The sequence below is a fragment of the Cajanus cajan genome, chromosome 8 (assembly GCF_000230855.2).
Source record: "Cajanus cajan strain Asha chromosome 8, NIPB_CcT2T_4, whole genome shotgun sequence".
Taxonomy (NCBI): domain Eukaryota; kingdom Viridiplantae; phylum Streptophyta; class Magnoliopsida; order Fabales; family Fabaceae; genus Cajanus; species Cajanus cajan.
Genome location: NC_138524.1, coordinates 26152400 through 26165297, shown reverse-complemented (window position 1 = coordinate 26165297; position 12898 = coordinate 26152400). Strand labels below are relative to the sequence as shown.

At 30.9% G+C, this 12898-nt stretch overlaps 2 protein-coding genes across 5 annotated transcripts; both read right to left on the bottom strand.

Moving 5' to 3' along the window:
• Positions 1-486: 486 nt before the first annotated feature.
• Positions 487-2989, bottom strand: LOC145950797 (11-oxo-beta-amyrin 30-oxidase). Its single transcript, XM_083062569.1, has 4 exons — positions 2875-2989; positions 2464-2705; positions 1506-1893; positions 487-1129 (listed from the first exon to the last, which is right to left on the bottom strand). The coding sequence occupies exons 2-4, from the start codon at positions 2700-2702 to the stop codon at positions 704-706; spliced, it is 1053 nt and encodes a 350-aa protein (XP_082918695.1). The 5' UTR covers positions 2703-2705; positions 2875-2989; the 3' UTR covers positions 487-703.
• Positions 2990-5119: 2130 nt separating this feature from the next.
• On the bottom strand, positions 5120-8226 carry LOC109798864 (cytochrome P450 CYP72A613). 4 transcript variants are annotated; one of them, XM_083062408.1, is made up of 5 exons: positions 7862-8226; positions 7542-7759; positions 7134-7375; positions 6176-6563; positions 5120-5796 (listed from the first exon to the last, which is right to left on the bottom strand). In XM_083062408.1, exons 1-5 carry the CDS (start codon positions 8112-8114, stop codon positions 5371-5373), a joined length of 1527 nt encoding a protein of 508 aa, XP_082918534.1. In that variant the 5' UTR covers positions 8115-8226; the 3' UTR covers positions 5120-5370. The 4 variants fall into 4 exon arrangements, with proteins under 4 accessions (XP_082918534.1, XP_082918535.1, XP_082918536.1 ...); XM_083062409.1 differs by having other exon boundaries at positions 7158-7375; XM_083062410.1 differs by having other exon boundaries at positions 7179-7375.
• Positions 8227-12898: the final 4672 nt, after the last annotated feature.

Genomic DNA, 12898 nt, shown 5'->3' with positions numbered 1-12898 from the left:
TTATCAGTAATATTATAAAAATAATAATATATAAATTTTATTTATTTATTAAAAATAAATATATATTATTTGATACATCGAAAAAAATTATAATATGCATTAATTTGAATAAACAAATAATTATATAATTTTAAAATATTATATATATATATATATTAAAATTATTAAATTTTTAATGGAAGAGACTAAAATCGCACAATTATGATATTTGAAAGACTAAAATTGTTTAATTAAAAATTGAAGGACCAAAATCGCACAATTACAATCTTTTAGGGACTAAAATTACCCAATTAAAATTTTGAAGATCAAAATTGCACAATTACAATACTTAAGGGATCAAAAACGCAATTAAGCCAAAACAATACATTACATACAGTGGTTGAGTCATTGGATGAATAAATGTGTCTGGTCTTGGATCTAGTAGTGGTGTGATCAATCGTGAAATTTGAGTTGCTAACACTATTTATCCTCTTTCACTAGATAGTATATAGTTAAACATACATGCATTACAAGATGCTTAAAGGATAGTTTTCAATTCACGTACAAGATATGATTGATATTACAAAAGGACAATTTAATGCAAAATGCTAAACCAAGCTAGTGAAGATGAAAATAATAGATATGCATAGCCATGCCCCTCAAGAAATGAGACAATTTCCAAGAATTGAAACCGCGACCTTTGGGGTAAAATATATGAATAATATTATAGTTGATGCAAAACAATGTGTGCCCCATGTTTTGGTTGCAAAGTGAGCATAATTGTTGGAGCATGAGCATAGGACGGAGAAAGCTCAAACGAGAAATTTTGTAGAAGCAATGACAACACTATCTTGGCTTCCAATAAGGCAAAGTTTTGGCCAATACATATTCTTGGACCCCATCCAAATGGGAAAAATGAAACTTGGCCTTTGGTGACATTAGCAATTCCTTCAGAGAATCTTTCAGGTTTAAACTCCTTTGAATCATCACCCCATATATCAGCATCAAGGTGAATCAAAGATATTGGCATGGTAACATGTACTCCTGCGGGTAGTGACAGGTTTCCAACTTTCATGTCCTTTTGAAGACTGCGACTAAAGAAAATTGCTGGAGGGTATAACCTTAGAACCTCATATAGAATCATGGTAACCTATTGAAGAAATATTATGGCAGATGTTAGCACAAAATATATGTTTAATAAAAAATCATGGTTTAAATAACTTTTCAATTTTTATAATTTCATGAATTTTATCTTTTAGTCTGTATAGTTAAAAATATTTTATTTTAATCTTTGCATATCTTTTTCATTTTTGTTTAATCTCTGTCATCTATTACTATAGAATATGGAGATTAAAGTAAAATTTATGAAATTATAGAGACTAAAAGAAAATAAAAATAGTAATTATAGGAACTAAAAGAAAATATTGTTAATTATAAAAATTAAAATGTAAAGTTTATAAAACTATAGAGACCAAACTAATATTTAAACCAAAAATCATCATCAAATGAAAGCACGGGATACTTACAATTTTAAGATGACTTAACCCTTCAAAGTTTGGATTTTGGTTTCCAAATACTTGAAGAACCTCTTGCCTTGCTTTTGCTTGCCATTCAGGAAACCTACCCAATAAGATCATTGTCCAAACCAGCAGAGTTGAAGTGGTCTCTTGCCCTGCCAAGTAGAATGTTTTGCATTCCTCAATAACCTCTTGTTTGGTCATTCCAACACTCCTACTGTTTCCATGTCCCTTGATTTCCTTGCGATTTGATTCCAAAAGTATGCTTAATAAATCTGCATCGGAGGTTTCACCATTCTCCAAGGCTTTCTCTCGTTTTTTGATGATACCCTCAATTGAATCATGTATGTCTCTTTCGATTGCTTTCATCTTCTTGTTGGTAGATGTTGGTAGATTCCTAGAAACATACATGTTAAATATGAGGGAAGGCAACGGACTTGCTGAGTCTTACAATTGTTACTAACTAAACTTAGATAGTTGAAAACCCGTAGCAGCTCTTCTATAAGTCATTTGGTATGCCATATCTCTTGAAATTCAAAGATTTTTTGAAAACCAGATATCAAATATCTTGGGGATGAAACATGTATTAAATCAAAATCTGTATGTAATTAATAATTATTCGTCATCATCAGAATAATTCGTTACTTAGAGTTTGTATGTTATAACTTAAACACTTAATTAGACATCTTGCATACGTCCTATGGTTCTTTTGACTAGTTTGAGAAGCTTCAGAGTACGAAGATTATCATGGACATCAAGCACTCCCGTGTAAAATGTGATATTGACAAATCAGTTAGAGAAAACAACCTTGTACTTTTTGTTACATTAGACATTAATTTCCTTAGCTTTATAATCGGCAATTAGTTGATTCCTCAACAAAATTCATAATGAATTCATTTCAGGTAACACTAGAAAATCCTTAATTTAGCTCTAAATTAAAACAAAATAAATCACACTTTGGTCTAACCGCAAAATTGGTATGTCCTTGTACTTTGCTGTCATGAAAAGATACCCCTGCATTTTTAGAAGTTGAAATATTTTCATTCCTTCTGCATAGCTGCTTCCAAATGCTGTTCTGGAAATTATGTCACAGCTCAAATTCTGAAGGAAAGGCCAAACATCAATCTCGCATGTTCCATCTGAGGACAACATTCCCTTCCACACGCTAATCATATCATGGCAGCTTAGAGAAAATGCTGGCAGCATATTCTGCAAATTAAGTATTAAGTAAAATCATATCATTAAAAGAAAAATTGAAAAACAGACTTTTTTTTTTTTGTATAATCTGGAAGTATAATTCCCTCCCACCATATCAATCTAAAATTAAAAGCAGAACTTGATAACGAAAAGAAATAATAAATTAAAGCAATAACCTTACTTTCAATTTTTCCAAGTGGAATGCTGGGTTGATAATCCTTCGATGTCTATCCCATTGCTCACCCTCGTACTTTATCAAACCATTGATGAAGAACTTGGCAATGCCACTTAACTTGGTTTCTGAAAGTCATACATGTTGTTAAAGACTTGTTTGATTTTTTTGGATCCGAAATGACCACCTTTGGTGTTGTACCTTCCCATATAAAGGAATTCTTGCCTGTACATCCTTTACATATCAGCAACTACTCAAAAAGGCTTCAACAACTTCCGAAGCAATAACACAAGTAGTCTAGTAGTGAGAAAGAAAATGTGTACCATATTTGGAGATAGTGTGATAGAGGATCGAGGATACACGAGGCGCCACATCGTTGGAGAGAGCAAAAGGTTGGGGTTTGGGGTTAGAAATTAAAAAACAAAAAATAAATAATTATATGTTCTTGTTTTTAATAAATAAAATGGACTTACAATTTTTTATAAAAAGAAATCAAGTTCATTATTGAATCAAATACAAATACAAAATAAAAAATCAATTAGAATTTCAAATGACAACTACATAAGACAATCACGAATTGACACAAATGGTACAAGATCTGATTCGAACTTGTGTTTTTCATGACACAAGTTCAACACCACCAATTCAATCTAGTTAACCACTAAGTAAACAATGATGCTTAATTTGATGATTCTCAACATGTCATTAGTTCCCTTTTGATAGTCATGAAGTGTTATCCCTTATCTACCATTTTACTCATAAAAAAAATGTCAATTACATAAAAAATAAACTTGAAATTTTTTTCTATTTTTTAATTGTAGTGGATTAAACAAGTCAATCCAACTCACTTTGTCTTGAACTCATTTAACTCATGAGTTAAGTTAGCCAAATTAAAATTTAGTTGAAATCAGTACACACTTTTTTACCTAACCCGACCTTATTTGAACTTGTGATGAGTCAGATTGACCCATCGAGTTAAACTCACCACTTTAATACTTATAATTAATTTTCTTTCTATTATTATGTATTGAGTGAGTGGTATGATTTAATCAAATATACATGTGTTATTTTGTATAATTTATGTTATTATTTAATTAATTTAAGTCAATTATATTCAAACATGTAATATATGTTTTCTATGACAATATTATGTGTCACTTTTGAGACAAAATCATGTTTATTTTTAACTTTTTCAAAACAAATTTTTATTTTTATTTTTTCATTAAATATCTAATGATCCAAATTAAACCAACTCATTCATCATTGAGTTGGTTTAGTTTGAGTTAGACAAAAATATTCTAAAATCATAACCAATTAAATTAATTAGTCCAAACCTCATTTTCTCCTAATTCTGAACCAACCTTACCATAAATAGTCCAATCAAGACATAATCCCTTTTTAAAATAAAGAACCTCTAATGGTTCCTAAAAGAACACCATCCACGTGGCAATTAAAAAAAAAAAAGACATTAGATATACTCGTTGAGCCATTGTGGAGGATTGGATGTGCTTTTGGGCTTGGATCTAGCCACTACAACAAAATGAACTTTTAGTGGCATTTAATATGACTTTTAGTGTCAATAAAAATTGTTACAAAATCTTTTACCGACATTTTCACACTAGTCATTGTATGTAGTGTCGCTAAAACATTGTATGCAGTGTCGCTAAAATATTTAACGACCATTATTCTATATACTGGTAAAAACCCTTATAATGGTCGGTAAAAATGTAAAACTTTTTGTGACATTTTTTACTGGCATTTAATATCTTTTGTTATTGCCACTAAAATTTTAAGAAATGATTCATAATACTCTTTTATTATCTTATTTTTAATCGATTTGAGACTTGTAAGATGAAAGTTGTCTTCTACTTATATATTCTTTAATTTTATTATTTTTTTACTTAACACTATTGAGTTTATTAATAGTAATCTAGTATCAACTTAGAATAGTAAGTTATAGGTTTAACTCAATTCTACAAAACAAACTTGTAAGGTGATAGTTATCATCCACTTATATACTCTTTAATTATCTTATTTCTAGTCGATGTGGGACTTAAGTTTTTTTCAATAAATAATTGTCGCTAATAGTAAATTTTGGTATGATGTGAATACATTTTTAGTGGCCATTATATATTAGTCATTAATATTTTTATTAAATAATAAAATAAAGGCAATCAATTTGTTGCCGTTAAATAATTGTCGATAATAATAAGTTTTGTTGTAGTGCTGGTGTGATCAGTGGTGGAATTTGGGCTGCTAACACTACTTATCTTATTTCACCAGATAATATATATTCATACATACATGCATTACAAGATGCTTAAAAGATAGTTTTCAATCCACGTACAAGATATGATTGATATTACAAAAGGACAATCTAATGTATAATCTAAACCAAGTTAGTGAGGATGAAAATAGTAGATATGCATAGCCTTACCCCTCAAGAAATGAGACAATTTCCAAGATTTGAAAATGCCACCTTTGGGGTAAAATATATGAATAACATTATAGTTGATGCAAAACAATGTGTGCCCCGTGTTTTGGCTGCAAAGCGAGCATAATCGTTGGAGCATGAGCATAGGATGGAGAAAGCTCAAATGAGAAATTTTGCAGAAGCAATGATAACACTATCTTAGCTTCCAACAAGGCAAAGTTTTGGCCAATACATATTCTAGGACCCCATCCAAATGGGAAAAACGAAACTTGGCCTTTTGTGACATTAGCAATTCCTTTAGAGAATCTTTCAGGTTTGAACTCCTTCGCATCATCACCCCATATATCAGCATCAAGGTGAATCAAAGATATTGGCATGGTAATGTTTACTCCTGCAGGTAGTGACAAGTTTCCAAGTTTCATGTCCTTTTGAAGAGTGCGACTAAAGAAAATTGTTGGAGGGTATAACCTTAGAACCTCATATAGAATCATAGTAACCTATTGAAGAAACATTATGATAGATGTTAGCACAAAATATATGTTTAATAAAAAATCATGATTTAAATACCTTTTCAATTTCTATAATTTGATGAACTTTATCTTTTAATCTTTATAGTTAAAAATATTTTATTTTAAACTCCGCATATCTTTTTTTATTTCTAATTAATCTCTATCATCTATTACTATAGAGTATGAAGAGTAAAAGGTAAAATTTATAAAACTATAAAGACTAAAAAAAAACAAAAATGATAATTATAAGAACAAAAAGAAAATATTTTTAATTATGAAGATTAAAATGTAAAGTTTATAAAACTATATAGAGCAAAATGATATTTAAACAAAAAATCATCATCAAATGAAAGCACGGGATACATACAATTTTAAGCTGACTTAACCCTTCAAAGTTTGGATTTTGGTTTCCAAATACTTGAAGAACCTCTTGCCTTGCTTTTGCTTGCCATTCAGGAAACCTACCCAATAAGATCATTGTCCAAACCAGCAGAGTTGAAGTGGTCTCTTGCCCTGCCAAGTAGAATGTTTTGCATTCCTCAATAACCTCTTGTTTGGTCATTCCAACACTCCTACTGTTTCCATGTCCCTTGATTTCCTTGCGATTTGATTCCAAAAGTATGCTTAATAAATCTGCATCGGAGGTTTCACCATTCTCCAAGGCTTTCTCTCGTTTTTTGATGATACCCTCAATTGAATCATGTATGTCTCTTTCGATTGCTTTCATCTTCTTGTTGGTAGATGTTGGTAGATTCCTAGAAACATACATGTTAAATATGAGGGAAGGCAACGGACTTGCTGAGTCTTACAATTGTTACTAACTAAACTTAGATAGTTGAAAACCCGTAGCAGCTCTTCTATAAGTCATTTGGTATGCCATATCTCTTGAAATTCAAAGATTTTTTGAAAACCAGATATCAAATATCTTGGGGATGAAACATGTATTAAATCAAAATCTGTATGTAATTAATAATTATTCGTCATCATCAGAATAATTTGTTACTTAGAGTTTGTATGTTATAACTTAAACACTTAATTAGACATCTTGCATACGTCCTATGGTTCTTTTGACTAGTTTGAGAAGCTTCAGAGTACGAAGATTATCATGGACATCAAGCACTCCCGTGTAAAATGTGATATTGACAAATCAGTCAGAGAAAACAACCTTGTACTTTTTGTTACATTAGACATTAATTTCCTTAGCTTTATAATCGGCAATTAGTTGATTCCTCAACAAAATTCATAATGAATTCATTTCAGGTAACACTAGAAAATGCTTAATTTAGCTCTAAATTAAAACAAAATAAATCACACTTTGGTCTAACCGCAAAATTGATATGTCCTTGTACTTTGCTGTCATGAAAAGATACCCCTGCATTTTTAGAAGTTGAAATATTTTCATTCCTTCTGCATAGCTGCTTCCAAATGCTGTTCTGGAAATTATGTCACAGCTCAAATTCTGAAGGAAAGGCCAAACATCAATCTCGCATGTTCCATCTGAGGACAACATTCCCTTCCACACGCTAATCATATCATGGCAGCTTAGAGAAAATGCTGGCAGCATATTCTGCAAATTAAGTATTAAGTAAAATCATATTATAAAAAGAAAAATGGAAAAACAGACTTTTTTCTGTATAATTTGGAAGTATAATTCCCTCCCACCGGATCAATCTAAAACTAAAAGCAGAACTTGATAACAGAAAAGCAAGAATAAATTTAAGAAATAACCTTACTTTCAATTTTTCCAAGTGGAATGCTGGGTTGATAATCCTTCGATGTTTATCCCACTGCTCACCCTCATACTTTACTAAACCATTGATGAAGAACTTGGCAATGCCACTTAACTTTGGTTTCTGAAAGTCATACATGTTGTTAAAGACTTGTTTGATTTGTTTTGGATCCGAAATGACCACCTTTGGTGTTGTACCTTCCCATATAAAGGAATTCTTGCCTGTTCATCCCTTACATATCAGCAACTACTCAAAAAGGCTTTAACAACTTCCGAAGCACTAACACAAGTAGTAAGTTTAGTAATGAGAAAGAAAAGGTGTACCATATTTGGAGATAGTGTGATAGAGGAGCGAGGATAGACGAGGCGCCACATCGTTGGAGAGAGCAAAAGGTTGGGGTTTGGGCTCATTTAATTGCACATGGGGTTGTGAAAGGGAGTATGGGTAACCCTGAAGACCTTGCGCTCTTAGAAAGCGTTCCAACCGCTTAGGCCGAAGCCAGAGCGAGTTGAGCTTGTGCAGTGCCCACAAGGAAATCACCGCTGCGATCAGAGTCACCACCCATACTACCTCCATTCTTGCTTCAGAAGCACTTTGACCAAGTGAGAACGTGGGATTGAAGCTGATCTATTCTTGAAGGTTCGTTATTTGCTTTGCGCTTTTAAATTGTCGGCATGCGTAACTAAGTACGTGTGGTCCTGGTTTTATGTAATCTAAAATTTGTGTATGTCAAAATAAATATTCCTTTTATTTTTTTATTTACGTATTTAATTCTTATTTTAAAAGTCATTATAAATTTATAAAATTAGAAGAAATGCAATTTAGAAAAAAGAAAATCACCTACCTTACTATACATGAAGTTAAATTATTAACTACGTAATACGTACTTTCTTTTCTGATCATCGTCATCCCCGTTTGTTAATTTTTTTTTCTCTCGTTCCTTATTAAAAACTAAACAAAACGGACACCTCGAGCAAAGCATGTCCCGCGTGATCTTTAATTTATCATTTTATTATCTTATTATAAGTTTAAATATATTGTTGTCTCTTAAGATAAATTTGTTTCTGGTATGTCAAATTTTATTTTTATAATTTTAAAAAATTTTATTTTAGTATTTATATTTAAATTTTGTTAAAAAATTATCAAATATTATTACATAAAATTTATCTATTAATATTCTCGTTAATAAAAATATCACATTAAACCCAAATGATATCGTATAATTATCTTAATTTGTCACTTTTAAATATGTTATTAGTAATCTTAAAGACTAAAATAAGATTTTTAAAAATTATAAAGGCTAGAAACAATAATTTTAAATTTGAAAGATAAAAAATAAATTTATCTTAAATTTGATAGACTAAAAGTATATTTAATTCTTTATTATATTTTAATAAATTAAATTAAAATGATTTTTATAAAAATAAAATAAAAATAAAATAGTGATAATATATTTTTATTTATTATTTTTAAGAATTATTTTTCTCTTTAATTTCTATTTTTATTTTACTAGATATTTTTTTATTTTACTACATTTCTTGTGTATTTTTCTTCTTTTTTTTTCTATTATTTTTTCTTTAACGCAATGGAATATCAATCTCATGTTCAAACACATGCTTATACCTCTCATCACTTTAAAAGTCTTTGAGGTGGTTTCGGTTCATCTTCCTTTATTTACGTGAATATGAAAATAAATATGTTTATTTTTGTTAATAAGTCATATAATAATATTTTTTATTATCTTTTCCTTGCGAAACTCAGGGCAAAGTCTTCCTAGAAGTGGTGTTCTTGGAGAACTCCAGAACATGCCGTGGTGGATTGCTTCTCCCTTGATTTAGTCTTCCTTTAGTTGACTTCTTTCATTTTTATTGTTTTGTTTCTTTGCTTTCTTATTATACCAAAAACAAAAAGAACTTTCTTTTTGTGGTAAAGGAGTGAGTATGTAATATTTCTGCAAAAATATTAGAACTTGTAACTTTTATTTTTATTTAAATTATTTTAAAAATAATTTCTATAAACAAAATACGAACAATTATCTCACATTAGAGTCTTTAGTAGTTTTTTTTAAGAGAGTTTTAAGAAATTCTTTTAATTTCATATGTAATTTATAATTTAAATATTAATATTTTTAAAATAAAATATCAATAAATAAAAATTATTTTGAGGTACAATATAAATTATTTGTCATAAATTTAAAATAGAATTTATATATTTAAAAATATCTATTTATTCAAATATTAAATATAATTTATATGTTCAAATATAATATTTACTTATATACATCCATTACATAAACTAAAATACAATATAAATTATTTGTCATAAATTTAAAATAGAATTTATATATTTAAAAATATTTATTTATTCAAATTTTAAATATAATTTATGTGTTAAAATATAATATTTACTTATATACATACATTACATAAACTAAAATACTATAATTAAAAATAATCGCAATTTAAAATCTAACATGTGTATTGTAAGGCTAAAATATTATAATTAAAAATAGTCTTAAATTGCAATTTAATTAAATTATATACATTAAATACCTTCTTTCTCATTCAAATATTAATGTCAACCTACTAATTTACTCAAACCTCAATCCCTTGGTGATAAGAGCCTAAGTTTCATTACTAAACATCAATCCCTTGAATACTTCAATAAATCCTGTTGCATTAAGTTTAAAGGCTTAAGACAACAACTAAATCATGTTCTATTCCTATATACAAGTTTTACTAGGTATTACATTCCAAGAAAAGATTACAAATGATATTTCCCAATACTAGAAGAATCACAAATCATGTCATGGTTGATCACTCCACATAAGCAATAAGCATAGAAACATAATACTAACATTTGAATGAAAAAGACATATATATATTAGAATAAGTTACATGAGAGTTTAGTTTGGCTACATCTAACCCCAACAAAGGGGGTTTAGCAACTCATTTCCATGAAAAGAATAACAAAATACATCATGTAAGTGAAGATGGAAGAAAACCAATGAGAAGCAATGGTGGAAAGGTGAACCCTAGCTCTAGAACTCCAGACCAGTGTCCTTCTCTCTTCTCCCAAGTATCTCCCCCTTTTTCCATTGTCTGAGAGGGAAAAATATGAATCCACTCAACCCATTAAGTGACGCACATAGGGCAAGGTGACACGTGCTCGGTGCATGATGAAACGTGCCCAGCGCACAACCGTTTCTTCATCATTTAAGCCTAATCCAATGCAGTTAGCAAGTTGGGATATGCGCTCAACACGAGTCTTCTAAAATTGCCTCTTCAATTCATAAGTTCCAATCCAACTTCTTCTCTTTGACCTGGTTTCTTCTGACACGATTCCCTATCCAAAATTTCACAAAAAATTGGGGATTAAGTGTGTATAATCCCGTATGTGTAACCAAAGTGTCTTTACTTACAAAAAATGGTCAAATTGAGGATTAACACAAGTCTAAAGCTAGGAAAGAGTTGAATCTGTTAATCAATTTGGTACTAAAATGTAAGTAAAAATTAACATTATCAACTCCTCCAAACTTAGAACTTTGCTTGTCCTCAAGTAAAAGGTAACTTGTCAACAAAAGAGAATCACTTCGTCAACAAATACAAATTACTTGAGAATGTAATACAAGTCACTCAGCAATCAATCATGCAAGCTCTTTCTCAACTTAGTCTCAAGAGAGTAATGAATCTCCCTATCAAACATCCATTATGGTGTTCACAAAGAAAGTATAGCAAGGATGCACTTAATTGTTTTATAAGAGACTAACAACCATGGCAAAATATATGCACTGATCAGCCAAAGAATTCAAACCTCACTAGGTGTTTGTCCCTCAACCACTTCTAATTCCACACAATTTAACTTTGCTTTTCATTTCAACAAGGCCAACAAACTATACAAGCATACATACATCACAAGGACTTTCTCAGGGTTGTAATGGGGCCTAGCTAAGAAGAGAATTATGCTTTTTTTATAAACAAATGTATTGTACATTTACTTTATGGTCACCCCAATTGCCCCAAACATTAATGACCATACCATTTGCTCTCAAGCTCAAAGTAAGGTGCTCAATTGATTTCAACATAAAGTTCAAGGTTCCAAGAACGAAATGATCATATTAAGATCAAAGGGCTTCACAAAGGTTAATATTTTCAAACAGGGTTTGCTTTTTGGCTCAAACGACCTAAAACTAAAAGGAAACATGGCCTTGATCATATATACACATTCAAGAAAAACGCTTAACATAGAAACTCGAGCAAAATCAATTGAATGTCAAAAGAGTGGTTCTCACAAGAATAAACTTTGAAGCTCTCAACCTCACTCGGTTCAATTTACGCAATTCTAAGGCTGTCCTACCTTGCCACAATCCTTAATCAAAATTAAAACAAGTACTTGCAACCATGTCATACAAAACATGAGCACATCCACAATTATCCATTCAACAAACAAATATCATCAACTCAAAAGATTTTAGGTTTCAAAAGAACATAACACAACAGACCCATCATGAAATGCAAAAAAAATCTCAAGTAACCTATCAATGTATCCAAAATAACTATAATATAAGAGGAAGTATAGTGCATACAAGAAACTAATGTATGATAGTAATAAAAATAAATAGCAAAAAAGTAAATAGGACATCCAAAATAAAACATAAGTCCTGTAACAAAATGTGACTGCTCCTCTCCATAGAAGCTCTAATAGGATCATCAGATAGACTCCAACTCAAAAGATCTCATGGCATCATCATCAATCATGGCGTCAGCAATAGTACTATCAGCAGTAGTGGGCATCTCATCATCAGCTCCACTAATTGCTCCTAAAGGCTTTACTATGGTGGCCTTCTCAATCCTCTAGAGTATTAGGTCCACAATATCAACATAACTAGAGTCTCTAATAGCATCTCCCTCATCCTCATCAACTACTTCCTGATCACCAACTCTAACAACCTTTCCACCAGGCTTCACCTTTGACCCTATACAAACTGTTCTATCTCCACTAACAACAACTTTATCCACTCTAGCATCAACTTTGGCAACACTAGATGTTGCTAGCTCTCCTCCTCCCCCTCTATATATAGCCTGGACCCTAAGCCAAGTAATGGCATCATCAAACCCCTCAACAGAATATGGGAACTGAAGATTTGGAGTAGTGGCAATAGCATAGGCCCTAATAGTGGCCATCATCATCCATTGTGCACGAAAAATCATTTGAATGGCTACATCAAAAATAGCAGGGCCAATCACTACCACTTGTTGTGATGGGGCCTCAACAACATGATGCTCAGGAGGGAGTATCACTGGTGCTTCTACCTATGGTGGGGCCTCACCTTATGCCTCATCATCTAGTGCCTGTGGTGC